This window comes from Petaurus breviceps, unplaced genomic scaffold (genome assembly GCF_028583685.1).
Source record: "Petaurus breviceps papuanus isolate PSGF00001 unplaced genomic scaffold, PetGlider_PUasm1.0 229, whole genome shotgun sequence".
NCBI lineage: Eukaryota > Metazoa > Chordata > Mammalia > Diprotodontia > Petauridae > Petaurus > Petaurus breviceps.
The window spans coordinates 3,526,665-3,542,513 of NW_027185903.1; the positions used below are offsets into that span (position 1 = coordinate 3,526,665).

At 39.6% G+C, this 15,849-nt stretch overlaps 1 protein-coding gene across 1 annotated transcript in view; it reads left to right on the top strand.

Moving 5' to 3' along the window:
* Nucleotides 1-10,699: 10,699 nt before the first annotated feature.
* CAMK4 (calcium/calmodulin dependent protein kinase IV) overlaps nt 10,700-15,849 on the top strand; it is a 219,255-nt gene continuing 214,105 nt past the window's right edge. The window contains exon 1 of the mRNA XM_069096101.1: nt 10,700-11,037. Coding sequence (XP_068952202.1) covers nt 10,883-11,037 — 155 coding nt within the window. The 5' untranslated portion in view covers nt 10,700-10,882. The remainder of the gene's footprint in view (nt 11,038-15,849) is intronic.

The following is a 15,849-nucleotide window of genomic DNA, read 5'->3' on the forward strand; positions in this document are numbered from 1 at the left end:
TTATAGAATCAAAAAAAGATAAGAATATTTGACATTTATTTACATTAACCTGAGATGTTGGAGTAAGAGAGTGGGAACAAGAAGCAAAAAAGATAGAATAAAGAAACAGGAAATATATTTTTTCTTTATTTTATTTTTTCACCCTTTTTTATTTTTTAGTTTACATCATTCATTTCCATAAGATTTTGAGTTATAAATTTTCTCCCCAATTTTCCCTACCCACCACCCCAAAACAGCATTCCCACTGAATATCCCCTCCCCCAATCTGCTCTCTCCCATATCTTCCCCCCGTCCCCCTTCGACTTTTCAGTAGGGCACAGTGGGTCTCTATGCCCCAGTGCCTGTATATCTCATTTCCCAGTTACATGTAAAATATTAATAATAATATGTATATATATTTTTAAACATTTGATTTTAAAACTCTGGATTCCAGATTCTTTCCCTTCCTCCCTTGTCACCTACCTTCACTGGAAAGAAAAGCAATTCAATATAGGTTGTACATGAGTACCTATGCAAAACATTTCCATAGTGTATATATTGTTGAAGACTGACTATATTTCCCTCTATCCTATCCCACCCCCCACTTGTTCTATTCTCTACTTTGATCCTTTCCCTTTTCAAAAGTGGGTGCTTCCAACTTCCCTCCCCCCAGCATGCTCTTCCTTCCACCATCCTCCCTCTCTTCCCCTTCCCCTCTACTCTCCTGCAGGGTGAGATACCCTATTTAGTGTGTATATCATTCCCTCCCTAAGCCAAATTCAATGAGAATAAGGTTGACTTATTCCCTTTTGCCTTCCTGTTCCTCCCCTTCATTGAAACAATTTTTCCCTTGCCTCTTCTATATGAGATAATTTATCCCATTCCATCTCTCCCCATCTCCTCTCATTATATTCCTCTCTCACCTCTTATTTTCACCTTTTAAGTATCATCTCTTCCTATTCAATTGTTCTTGTGCCCTCTGTCTATGTATACTTGTAGACATATATACACACACTCACATATGTATTCATATGCCCATATACCCTCCTAAATAGACATAAATATGTATGTATACATATACACACATGTATATATACACATACATACATATATACATTTCTATTCCCTTCAGCTATTCTCATACAGAGAAAAGTTTCATAAGTTACAATTATTGTTTTTCCATGTAGGAATATAAGTAGTTCAGCTTTGATAAGTTCCTTATGATTTCTTTTCCCTGTTTACCTTCTGAAGCTTCTCTTGCTTCTTGTATTTGAATGTCAAATTTTCTATTCAACTCTGGTTTTTTCATCAAGAATGCTTGAAAGTCCTCTATTACACTGAATGACCATATTTTCCTCTAGAACATGATACTCAGTTTTGCTGGGTAGGTGATTCTTGGTTTTAATCCTAGCTCCTTTGGCCTCCGGAATATCATATTCCAAGCCCTTCGATCCCTCAGTGTGGAAGCTGCCAGGTCCTGAGTTATCCTGATTGTGTTTCCACAATATTGAAATTGTTTCTTCCTGGCTGCTTGTAATATTTTCTCCTTGATTTGGGAACTCTGAAAACTGGCTATAATATTCCTAGGAATTTTCTTTTTTGGGATCTTTTTCAGGAGGTGATCGGAGGACTCTTTCAACCTCTATTTTGCCCTCTGGTTCTAAAACATTAGGGTAATTTTCCTTAAGAATTTCTTGGAGGATGATTTCTAGGTTCCTTTTTTTTTGATCATGGCTTTCAGTTGCCTTCTATTTTTTCATTTGTTTGGATCTGTTTAATAGTATCTTGACTTCTCATAAAGTCACTAGCTTCCATTTGCTCCAATCTAATTCTGAAGGAATGATTCTCTTCAATGAGCTTTTGAGATTCTTTTTCCATCTGGCAAATTTGGCTTTTTAAGGTATTCTTCTCCTCATTGCCTTTTTGAGCCTCTTTTACCATCAGAGTTAGTCTATTTTTTAAGGTGTTATTTTCTTCAGTCAGGCTGTTGACTCTCATTTCACAATTTTCTTTCATGGTTCTCATTTCTCTTCCCAATTTTTCCTCCACTTCTCTTATTTGATTTTCAAAATACTTCTTAAGCTCCTCTATGGCCTGTAAGCAGCTTATTCTTTTGTTGGAAGCTTTTGGTGCAGGAGTTCTGACTTTTCTGTCTTCCTCCTGTTCCATGCTTTGATCCTTTTTCTCCCCAAAATATGAGTGTAAAGTTGGTTTGCTCTGTGTGCTTTGCTTCCTTTGCCTGCTCATGTTTCCCCTCAATTGCTTGACTTTTGGGTTTTTTTTTTCCACAGTAGAAGTCTGCTACCAGACAGGGGAGCTTCCATCCCAAAAGCTGGGGTTTTCTCAGCTGCCAGAGGTATTAGTTGGGTGCCCTTGCTGAAGCCTCCACCCGCTCTGGCAAGCTGGTCACGCATCCCAGGACCTCCACCCTAGACCGCATCCAGATCCAAACAGGTTAAAGCAAGAATGATTATCCATCAGACTGATTGCTTGGTCCCCCTACACTCTGCAGGCCAGGAGCTGAAGTTGCTACATGGCAATGGCTGCTGCGGTGCCTCAGTGGCTTCTCACCCTAGGGGCAAAGGTCAGATCACACTCCCGAATTTCCAGGTCCCAAAGTCCACACTGCACTGACCTCTCACTTTGTCCTTGGCATCTATGGGTTGATAATTCTAGAAACTGCCTCAGCTGCTGGTGATCTGAAATCTCTCCAGCCAGTGGTTGGTTAGGCCCTCCCTTGGGCTGAAACCTCTGGCTCGTGTGGGCCTGGGGTTGGCTCCCAGAGTGCTGCATTGGTCGCTTGCTGCCAGCCTTCTGGGCTGTCCTCAGTGGGAGGTTAGCTTCTCTGTGTCATTTTGTGGGCTCTGTAGCCCCAAAATTTGTCTAGAGTAATTTTTTGCATGAATTGGGGGAGGTGGGAGCCAGAGCTGTGAGGAAGTCCTGTTTCTACTCCACCATCTTGACTCCACTCCAACAGGAAATATTTTAATGTGAAAAGAATAAGAGACTATACTGGTACAGAAAAATAAAGGGATGTAAATATAACAATAAGGAAATGCCTAACAGAAGTCAGATTGAACAGAAGAACAAAGTCTACCAGTTAGCTGGTAAATGTAAGTAGAAAACTAAACTACACATTCAGAAATTGTAGTTTCATGAGGATAGATCCTGTGTCAAATTTAATATTAGGTATTCAGTCTAGGTTTTAAGAGGTGATTAAGAAACAATGACTGAATTGTTGAAAACTCAACAAGACCTCAAAGCCCAGCCTCATGATTTATATCTATGTGTGTGTGTGCACACATGCATGTATGTGTATATATACACATATGTATGTGTATATATAGACACACGCACGTATATATTAGCTCAATGGCCAGCTGAAATTCATTTGAAAATGGCTAACTCTTGGCATTATTTTGTTTATAACACATATTCAAACAAGACGACATATTTCATGTTGGAAAAATCCATCAATATGCTTCTTGTTATGTCTGTGTATGAGTTAGAGCATCCCATAGTATGAGTGGATTAGCAATTACTCTAATAGCATAAAGGTGGAGGGATGTAAAATGTCTCCCCTTTGTACAAGGAAAGTCTCTCTGAGAATGTTTTTGCTTGCTTGTTTGTTTGTGTTTACACATCTGGAATGGATACAAGACCTAGAGGAATAATGACAAAGTTGAAGAGCGATTTGTTCAAGTGCTCTTCAGCATCCTCTCCTCTGCTGCTAAAGTCAGCTATACAGCTCAGGGATCTTGTTGTGTCCTGTCACATAGCTAGAAGTGCAGCTTCTAGATGATTCTTCAACCTAGCCAGGAAAATGCTCACTATCCTATAGGCTATGAGAGTGAGAGGGAAAGCTTATTTCATCCTCTACACCAATAGTTCTCAAATTTTTGAGTTGTTCCAGGACTTTTTTATAAATCTAAAAATTATTGTGACCCTCCTGCCCCCGAGAACTTTTTTTGCATGTTAATTATATCTATTGATAATTATCATATTAGAAATTAAAACATTTTAATATTAATATGAAAAGTTTTGACCTCAAGGAATCCCTAAAAGGGTTTCAGGGACCTCAAGGATCTACAATTTGAAAACCACTGCTCTACAATAATGAAGGTGGATATTTATCTTCCTCTCCTATATGGGGGAAGAGATTAGTTAAGTAAAAAGTTTTTCCCGTGAAGAATATGTATCTTCAGATAAACTTTTGATTTGCCATAGTCTAAATAATGATGATAATGATGAGGAGGATAATACTTCAGTACGGCTAAAGATGAATGATATAACTGGCATGGATATTTCCTCTACTAAATACAGATATCACCACCACAACTCCTTCCACTCCCAAACACACACACACACACACACACACACACACACACATCCCATCAAAGCCTCAGTAGCTGATTGCATGAATTGCTGTTGACAAAAATAACCATCACCTTGTGGTTAACCTTCTGGTAAATGAATTTTTCCAACACTCCAGATTGTCAAGCAGTCAATCAACAAGCATTTATTAAGCACTTAGAATATGTTAGACCCTCTGGAAATAAAATTTTAAAAGTCTTTAACCTGAAGGAATTTACATTCTACTTGGGGATACATGTTCATAGATGAGTAAAATACAAGGTACTTTTAGGATAGAGAGAAAAAAAATTTTAATGGGCATAGAGGGGAATCAAAAATGGTTCATGGAGAAGATGGCACCTGATCTACCTCAAAGAAAGACCAGGATTCTAAAAATGCAGAGATGAGAAGTGAGTACATTCCATTCATAGAACACAACTGAAATGATCATCATTGGTCTTTTTCAGCCAGGTAGTTTCTTTAGAGTTTACTGTCTGCTGTCATAATCTTTTTGAACCCAAAGACCGTCTCATGGTATAATGAGGTATTGAAGGCAGAAGACTTTATTGAAGTATAATAATGGCCCTTGTAAGCACTTTCAAACTTTTCAAAGTGCTCAATATGCATAGTTTCACAAAGCATCTAGTTTAAGTCAACTACTCAGATATGTCTAAGTATATTCAACATTATAGAAACATGTAGATTATATATCCCTTCTTAAAAATAAACTTAATCATTTTGAAATCCCACTTCAATAAAATAGATAGTGGATTTATAACAGTAAATTAAAAATAAAAAAGGGACTTTCTAAAGGAAATTTTAGAGAAGGACATTCATGCTTTTATCAGATTCCAACTGTAAAGTGGAATTAGGTCTCATCTCACTTATGCACCAAAGAAAGGATGTCTTCTGTGTTAGGAGGGAAAAAGACTTTCCTCAAAACTTCTTTAATATACATTCCTTGTTAAAAATTTATGTCAGATACAGCAGAAAATTGCTTATTTAGGTGTCTGCAAGGAGCAAGCAACGTTCTTGTGCATGCCACTTGAACAGCTGCATGCAGAAATAATGTAATGTAATTAAGCAGCATCACTCAACTAACTGGAGAATCGGGGTGGGGGATGATGTTTTTTCCTTTGTGTTCTGTTCTCCACAAAGAATGAGAGAAAATTTTGTATTCAGAGAGCTGACCCACCATTTGCTTAAAGCAATGTCTTCCATGTCTGCCAGTACAAGGCAACTTCCACCTCCCGCTGCCTGCCCATTCTCCCATTAGGGCCCTGAAGAACCTCCAATGCAAAGAAGAGCAGTGCACCCTTTGACATCAGGCCTCCTATCTTCTGCTGCACTGTTTTCCTGCCTAATCCTCCCATCTGACCATCTGACTGTGTGCCTTCCATCTCATACTTTACTTGCCTCCAGCCTGACCTCCAACCTCTGTTGGGAAGAAGAAGGGGACCCTTAACTCAATCAAGAACATTCTCACACCTGGTCATACCCTCCACATGCCAATGAACCTGTGGATCATCATACAAGTACCATTTTCCATCCCCCACTACTATAATTCTTTATTCCTAGCCTCTCAACCCTCCCATCCAAAAGTCCTTATTAAATACCACCCAGACCTTCCACCGTGCCCTATGGAATGTCTGTTCCATGGGCAACAAGCTTCCCTTCATCTTCAATCTTTTCCTGTCCTACTCTTTCCATCTACCAGGTCTTAATGAAAGTTGGATTCCCCCTGATGACACCGCCTTTCTGGCCACTCTTTCCAGTAATGGCTGCACCTTCCCTCATTTTCCTTGACTCACTGGCCAAGGGAGAATAGCAATACTTCTTGATGCCCATTGCCACTTCCAAGTTCTCTTCCTACTTCCATCACTCAGTAACCTCTCTTTGAGGTTCATGCTATTCACATATACCACCCAATCAAAATCTTAGCAGTAGTTGTCTACAGATACCAAGGTCATTCTCCTTCCTTCTTCAATGAGTTTGGTATCTGGCTCACAATTTTTCTCTCCTAAAATTTTGCCTTAATATCAGGGACTTCAACATACATGTTGCTTCTCCTTCAAATTCCCTAACCACTCAGTTCCTGAACCTATTCATCTCCCAAAAGCTACTTTCCCACCCCACCTTAGCCACACACAAAGGTAGTCATACCTTCTATCTTTCTATTACCCACAAATGTGCTACCTATATGTTCAAGAATTCTGAAATCCCCTAATTGGCCATAATATGTTGGCTTTTCTCCTCTCTCTCTCCCTTCCCTTACAAAACTCTACTCTTCATCTGTACTGTGACCTCTAGTCCTTTGACCCTTTGATTATCTCCAATGCCATTTCTCGGTAACCAATCACTCTCTCTTCCCCATCTTCCCCTCTTGGTGAACCAATTGAACTCTACACTGCTCTCCTCTCTTGAACTCTAGTTCCCTTATCATGTCACTAATTAGGCCCAGCCAAACCCCAGTCTTGGCTCACTCCCACCATTTATCACCTTCATTCCTACACACATGCTGCTGAATTAAAGTAGAGAATATCTACTCAATCATTCTGACTGGGTACACTACAGATTTATGCTACACAACTTAAACTGGGCCCTCAATCCCATACATCCCTCATCAACCCACTATCACGCTTTCCACAGTAGTTTTTCTACATCTTTTCATCCTTCCTCAGACATCATGACTTCTCTTCCCTTCACTCTCTCAGCTGAGAACTTGCCTCATAGTTTACAGAAAATTTGAGGTCGTTTGCCATGAACTCCTACTTCTCTCCTTCTCCTCAGTTCCTATCCCTCAAATGCTTTCTACCACTTTCTTCTCCTTCACCCCTGTCTTGCATAATGAGGTGGCCTACTGCTGAAGGGATCCAGTTCCATCCTATCTCTTCCAAGAGATTGCCCTTTGTCATCCTTACTTTATGTTAAACCATTTACACTTTAAATCATTCCCTGCTTTCTGTCTCATTCCTTACTGCCTACAGACATGCCCATGTCTCCACTGTCTTGAAAAAAAACCCTCACTTGATCCCTCAATCCCCATGAACTATCATTCTAGATCTGTTCTACCCTTAATAGATAAACTCCTTGAGAAGGGGGGAATACAACAGTTGTCTCCACTTTCTTTATTCTCAACTACAATCAGGCTTCCCACACATTCCACTGAAACTTCTCTTCAAAGTTACTTATGGTCCCTTAGTTGCCAAATCCAATGGCCTTTTCTCCATCCTCATTCTCCTTGACTTCTCTGCAGCCTTGGACTCTATTGAGCACTCTCTCTTCCTTGATACTCTCTTCTTTCTAGGTTTTTGGGAGACCACTCTCTCCTGTTTCTCCTCCTATCTGTCTAGCCACTCTATTTCTGCCTCCTTTGCAGAATCCTCTTTCAGGTCTATTCTATTCTGGACTTTCTTCTCTTCTCCCTTCACTGGGTGATCTTATCAGCTCCCATACCATCTCTATGCTAATGATTCTCAAATCTACCTATCCGGCCCCAACTCTGCTTGCTTCCAATCTCTCATCTCCAACTGCTTTTCAGACATCTTGAACTGAGTGATCTACTGACATCTTAAATTCAACGTGTCCAAAACAATTCCCTCCCTGCCCCATTCCACTCTCTCTGTTAATGTAAGAGCAATACCATCCTCCCAAGTCCCTTGAAACCTAGGAGTCATCTTGGTTCCTTATTATCTTTCAGCACCCCACTCCCCATTCAATATGTTGCTATAGGCCTATTGATTTCACCTTTGCAACACCTCTTGCAACACGTTTTCTCTCCTCTGACCCAGCTACTACTTCATTTCAGGTCCTCATTCCTTCGCATATGGATTATTGTAAGAGCCTACTAGTGGGTCTGGTTGCTTCAAGTCTCTCCCCAGTCCAATTCATCACTAAAGTGATTTTCCTAAGTACAGGTCCTATTATCCCTGCCCTCCCCCTCATGCCCCCACCCCATCTCTATACCTACTCAATAACCTTCAGTAGCTCCCTATTGCCTCCAGGATCAAATACAAAATACTCTCTGGCTTCAAAGCCCTTCAAAACCTAGTCTTTTCTACCTCTCCAGTCTTCTTACACCTTACTCCCTATCGTCTACTCTTCTGGACATTTTCTCTGCTGTTCTTTATGCCTGGAATCTCCCTCCTCACCTCTTCCTATTGACTTCTCTGGCCTCCTTTCAGTACCAACTAAAATCCCATACTTTACTGGAAACCTTCCTCCGACCCTCTTATTTCTAGTGCCTTCCCTTTGTTAATTATTTCCTATTTATCCTGTATATAACTTGCCTGTATATGGCTATATGTATGTATGTGTGTATATACACACATATATACATACATTTGTGTATATGTGTGTGTGTGTATATATATATGTTTGCATGTTGTTTCCCCTATTAGATTAAGCTTCATTTTATATATATAATTTTTTTAGTTTACATCATTCATTTCCACAAGATTTGAAGTTACAAATTTTATCACCATTTTTCCCACCACCCCAAAACAGTGATCCCACTGAATATCCCCTCCTCCAATCTGCTCTCTCCCATATCTTCCCCCATCCACCCCCCAACTTTCCAGCAGGGCACAGTGGATCTCTATGCCCCAGTGCCTGTATTAGATTAAGCTTCTTGAGGGCAGAAATTGTTTTTACTTCCTTTTTATAACCTCAGTACTTAACACAGTGCCTGGCACATAGAAAGTGCTTAATAAATGTTTATTGATTGATTGCTTTCAATAAAGACAAGAATTTGATTTGACTAAATTCACAGATGATTTCTCTTCACAATTTAATGTGATCTTCAATGTAATCCTTAATCTGTAGGTCAGGGAATCAGACTTTGTTTAAATAACACAGCATTTCATAATCTCTAGTCTCTATTCTTAGAAAATAATCCAAAATATGAATGAAAGCTAAGCATGGTATTGCTGAGTTTGTGAGTCCACTATCCACTGTACATTAATCTCCATCAAACCACCCCAGATTTAAAAATAAATATAAAAATAATATTCCAGTTGGTTATCCCTCACTCCCACTGCCACTCCATAACTAGAGTAAATTTATCAAAAAACCAAAAATGAAAACTATTCTTACCAGAGGAGCAGGAAACCTCTCAAAGAAAGCATAAGCCCTAAGGACTAAGTGAACTGAGTTAGGTTTGTGTCACTGATATTTTAAGAGGGGAAGAGAGAATTTGACAATATGAAGATTAGAGAGGGTTCAAAGGAAAGTTACAGAAAGAGGATAAAGCCTCTGAGGGGGAAAAAAAGATTAGAATTATTTATCCAGAAGAGAAGACTGGGCAGGGAGTCATTTAATAACTGTCCTCATGTATTAACTAGCTATTCTCAGTATATTCAAAAGCAGGAATGGTTTTAAACTGAAGTATGAGAGATTTAAGTTTAACAAGCATATGGACGAATTTCCTGATGGTGAAGTAATCTTGGGAATAGGTCTCAGTGGAATATTTTCTCTGAAGAACTTTAAATCCTGGATTCTTCTTTATCTATGGCAGGCTATGAATAGATCTGCTTGAAGCCTGGGAGTTGAGGAGATGACTTTTCAAGGTTCCATTGAGCCCTGTGATTCTTAGCCACTTCTGCAGGCCTTCTGGTGATAGGAAACACACAGCTAAAGGAGAGGCCCTAGGAGAATCCAGAGAAGAAAGTAACAGCAGCTGCATCAACAGTACCTACTATAGGTGAGTCAGGTCACCTTGATCTATGGTACTCACTCGGACTTGGGTGAGGGGAAGAGGAGCACTGCCCTTTGGGCTGGGGAGTCTCCACTACCCTTCCAAACTTCCCAGGCAAATGCTTAGTCAGCTAAAACAGGAGAAGTAGAATGATGTTTGGCAGGTAACTAGTGGGAGGGGCCCTACAGGAACCCTGGGAGAAGTGAGCCCCTGGGCCACAGCATCAGCACCAGAGGGTTCCACTTTCCCTCACTGTGTCTTGAATGCCATTCTGGCTTCCTCAGCAACTGCCCACCCCTTCAGTGCCTTACTTCTTTTCAGTTGCTGCAGGAGAGTAGCAGCTCCCCTATCCAAGTGTCTGGACCTAGGGTTCATGAAAGTCACCACCACCACCGCCTTCTGTGGAGAAACGGAGGGAGGGAGGAAGGGCAAAGGAAGGAAGGAAGGAAGGAAGGAAGGAAGGAAGGAAGGAAGGAAGGAAGGAAGGAAGGAAGGAAGGAAGGAAGGAAGGAAGGAAGGAAGGAAGGAAGGAAGGAAGGAAGGAAGGAAGGAATAAGAGAGAGAAAAGATAACCTCTTCTTTTTCTCCCTCTTCCTAGTTTGCTCTTTTCTGACTCTCCGAGCTTTTTGTTTCACTCCCTCCTCCTCCTCCTCCCCCCCCTCCCTCTGCACCCTTGCACACCAGAGAGGAGCTGCTATAAGAGAGGAGTGTGTGGGAGAACAGGAGAAGGAAGAGGTGGCCGTGGTGGGTGTGGGTGTGTGGAAGGGCACGGACTCGCTTCTCGTTCTTGCTCTTGCAGTCGGCGAGGCACAAGGAGATCTGGTGAGCTGCAGTAAGCGGAGTTCTGCTAGGAAGATGCTGAAAGTCACCGTGCCCACCTCTACTTCCTCCTCCAGTTCTTCTTCGTCCACCTTGACTGGGAACGCCTCGGCCACTCCCGACTATTGGATAGACGGCTCCAATAAAGACTCTTTGGATGATTTCTTCGAGGTGGAATCGGAGCTGGGACGGTAAGGAGGAAGAGGAGGAGATGGAGTGTGTGTGTGGCGGGGTGGGGGGTGAGAGGGGTGCAGAGGCAGGAGAGCGGGCCGGCTGCAGAAAATCGGGGATTCTGTCTGTCCCTCCGTCTCTGTTGGCTTCTCTGGCTGCCGTAGCTTAGCAAAACCAGACAAGCCGCTCCCGGCTGTGTGCAGGTAAACAAATGGAAAGAAGGGAGTGTGCGTGCATGGTTCAGGGGGTTCACCGGCCGAAGGAAGCCTCCCCATCCTCTGGTTTTCAGGGACACTGACTATCCCTTTCCTTTCTCCATTAACATCATCATCATCGTCATCATCATCATCATTTCAATTTGCTTCCTTAGTAGAATTAACTAAATTTCGAGTGAACACTTCTTGGTCAAGGTTTTCTCCCTGCAGAGGAAATTTAGGGTTGCTATAATAGTATGGAGCAGTATTGGATCTCTACGCCATCCCTGTTCTCCCCAGCAACCTCCAGCACCAGTCTCTTTTCAAGCAGCTTTCTCCTCCACTTTTGACCCCCACTCTGTCATCCACCCTACTTCAGTCAATCCAGGACTACCACCTACTTAAGCGTCCTTTTGTCTTGGGGATGGGAGGAGCGGAAATATGACAAAACGTTAAAATTTGATTCCCCTCCCCCTGCCCCATCTTGCTCCCTAAATTAAGTGACATTGGAAATTAAACTTAAATACCAGCTTCCTTGCAGTGACTGTTCTGGAGTAGAGAGCAGGATGAATCACTTACAAGAGTTTGTGGCAGAATAATAATCTAATGATGCTTTGAAGAAAAAAAAAACGGCTCAAAAGGTCTAACTGAGTGATCATTAGTGAGAAGGGTCCTAGCTATTCTTCTGTCATTTATTGTAGTTACTTGTTTAAATAATGCACTATGCAGTCTCCCCTGGGCTGCAGAATTATCCCTTCTGATCTGATATTTACAGTGGCCTAAGACTTTTGCTATGGGACTGGTGCCATTATGCTATTGGTATTTTTACATTCTGGGTTCTCTTTTTGTTTTTCTATTCAGCATAGGGGAAATTCTAATTACTAATTTAAAATTCATATCCTTTATTGTGGGAAAACCTAAAGATAAAAAGTTCTTGGTTCCTTTCGGTTCTCATGCTCAATGATGCCAGGAAATTCCACTGGGGGTGAGGGTGGAGGAGGGTAAGGAGTTTAGTTAATAGAGATTTCTTTTTTTTTCTGTCCATAAAAGTTCTAAATTAGATTTTGTAATTTGAACACTGTGTGCAAGGATTCAGAGGATCCTTTCTCTCATTGTTTCTCTTTCATTCTTCTTCCCTTCTCTGTTCCCTCAAATCTAATTGGATTGAGGAGCTGTATTAGATGACTCTGAGATGCTAAACATTTGAATTCAAAGGGATAATTGTCTGTTACCAGATGTTTCCAAATGTTCAATATTATACAAATGAAACATCCAGGTCATTGAGTGAATTTTAAAAATCTCACTAATATGAAAGGTAGAAAGGTGAAGTAGATAGATCATTTTTATTGGAGTAGTGGAGGGTTCTAACCTATTACACAGAATTGTATAACCATTGGCAAGTCACTCAACTTCTCACTCTAGGCAACTCTTAAGACTTACAGTTGATTACAGACTTCCACACTGGGATTTTTTCCTCTGAAGAAATTACAGGTAGAGACTCTTCCTCTGTTGATGAAATCCTAGGACTCTTCCTTCACCAAAAAAAGGTGAAAAATGCATATAAAATTTACATTCACGTAATGGTAAATAGAACAACATAATTTGGTAAACAGAATGATAGGTTGTGTTGTTGTGCAGAGGATTAAACTTTTAATTAAGCAGTCTATTTAAATTATTTGTTTGACATCTTAGAAATTGTTAGATCGTTAAGGAAATTCTTACAGTGAGGTCAGGGGCCATTCCTGGCAGTAAACTGACCTGCCTTTCTAAATATTGTTTATTTTAAACCTGTTATTAATATGCTTTGAATTGACATGTTTAGCATGTCTAAGAATATCTAAGCCTAATAGGGAAAATACAAGAATTTTGAAGATTATAATGAAATTTATCACTTCTGACTGTGTTGATTGAATATTTATAGAGTAATTTTCTGGTTTATTAATTGTAGCTTGAGAGAGCATGGAGTAGTGGCTAAGAGTGCTGATATCAGAACCAGAAGGACCCGGGTTCAAGTTCAGCTTCTGACATATATTGACTGTTTGAACTTGTGCAATTCACTTAACCTCTCAGTGGTCCAGGAAACTCTTTAAGACTATAAGTTACAGAGAAGATGCCGAACTGCACTAGTAGAAGAAGTTCCTGCTAAGGAACTTCCTATAACAGTCCAATCACAATTGCTCGTTAAGCATATCGTACTTAGTTCTCTTAAACATATGTTAATAATACCATAGATACTTTACCTAGTATTGAACTATATTAAGGTCTAAAGTTTTAAATTTATGAACTCTTTGGCTGTGCTCATCAGTAAAAATTGAAAATGTTAATTATCTGTAGATTGCAGTATTAATAAGTTATACATTTTATGTCTCATAATTTAAAAACTGATTTCCTGATCAAAGTCTTTTTCTGATAAATAAATGGAAATTTTAATTTTGTAGCATTTAAAAATGCATTCTGCCCACATATGTCTTTAAAACAATTAGTATAGTTTTTTAAAGAGCAAAATATTGTAATGATGCTATGTTCATGGGACAGATTTCCTTTCAATTATACAGTGATTTGAAAAACTAGAAAATTGAAGCTGAATCAACCAGTTTCAAGCCCTTGCTCTAACTTTTTGGTCATAACTATATAGCTTCAACAAACAAAACTAATAACACAAAACTGAGCCAATTGATTGTGCATGGTCCCCTATGATACTGTCTGACATTATAGAGTTCCAAAGTACAATTCTGACAGAGAGGACAAAGAGAAACAAAGTAACAGAGTTAGAGATAATTTATAGTTATCCTATAACTTATAGTCTTTATTACAAAGTAGTTCTTAGTGAATGCATCCCCACCCCCCAAAAAACCCAAACTTTTCTGAATATATGTATATATATATATTCTTGTTAAGAGAACTCACTAAAAGGAAAGGTACAGGAAATAAGGGGAAGCTGATTTTTGGAGGTTGCATTTACAACAATAATCTAGAACTCGTCACTTCCTTGCTGTATACTCTATGACCTAGGGTGTGGCAGCAAAAGAAGAGAACTGGTAGTTCTGTAATTTGCTTGAAGTCGAATAATTAGAAGTGATAATGAATCTTCTTTTCTCTTTTAAAGAAGTGTTAGTTCACCTAGTTAGTCAGCAAGCATTTATTAGGACTTAGTATGGAGGAAATTACGGGAAGATGGTGAAATAGGGTAGGAAACTACCTGACTCTCCCAAATTCCCCCACAGATACTTTAAAATAGTGTCTCAAAGTAAATTTTGAAGCTGCAGAAATAATTACAAGTCAAGGTGAAGCACTTATCTAGCCTGCCAACTTGGGAAGACATTAGGAAAGATCTGACTTCCAGTGGAGGTTCTGGCCTTGAAGTTCAGATACCAGGTAGATACCCAAAGTCAACATACAGCAAGCCCTGGGGGCAGCTATGTCTGGGGTGGTTCCCACCACTAACAGTGTGGAGCTTGGGCAGCTGATCAGAGAAAGATTGTGGGACCTTCCACTAGTGCTGGATGGGGTCCCAGACTCTGACTAGATGGGGTCCCAGGCTGTGGCTGCCGTAAGAAGGAGGGAAATGCTGGTGAATGTGGTCACTTGGAGGAAAGCATCGTGCCAGATTTCAGTTCCAAAGCAGAGGGGTGAACTGATGATGTAAACCCATCTGAGGGACTGAAGGGAGCAAAAGTGTTTTTGGTGACAGTGGTTTTGGGGGCCCTAGTCAAGGTTCAAGGGCAGAGAGGAGTACCTGAGGTCACTTATAGCCCAAGGTGTGAACTAGAGGAATAGTATAATATAATATATTATAATATAACATGATATATATTATATATATACATATAATATAATATAATCCAATAGCCTTGGATTATAGAACATTGGAAGAACCAAGAGGTCAAAGGTCCACAAACAGAGCTCAGAAAACAACAACATGAAAAACCTGAAGCCTGAGACATTATCCCACACACTCTGGGAGCAGAGCATGACTAACATAAAGTTAACAGACAAGAAATAGAACATTTAAAAATGGGTAAAAAAAAAAAAGAGAGAAAGAACCTGACTATAGATAGTTACTGTGGTGATAGAGAAGATCAGGTTCAAGCTCAGAAGAAGACAGAACAGCTTTGATAAAGCTTTAAAGAAAATGTAAAATGGTCACAACCAAAAGTAGTTCTTGGGAGATCTTAAAAAACCTTTAAGAATCAAATAAAACAGGTTGAAGAAAAATTGGGAAAAGAAATGAGTAATGCAAGAAAAGTAAGAAAATTATAAAAAGAAAAATTTTTATAATATATAAATACATATTTATTTATATTATATATTATATAAATATTTTTTTAAAATTTCCAATTGGAAAAAGAGGTCCAAAAACTTATGGAAGAAAATAACTCCTTAAAAATTAGAAGTAGGTAAGGGAAAGCTAATTTCTTCTTAAGACCTGAAAAAATAATAAAATAAAATCAAAAGAATGAAAAAAAATAGAAGAGAATTTTAAACATTTCATTAGAAAAACAACTGCTTAGAAAACAGATCAAGGGGAGATAATATAAGAGCTATTGGACTACTTGAAAGTTATAATTTAAAAAAGAGTTTAGACAATATACTGAAGAAATTATTAAGAAAAATTGCTCTGAAGTTCTAGAATTAGAC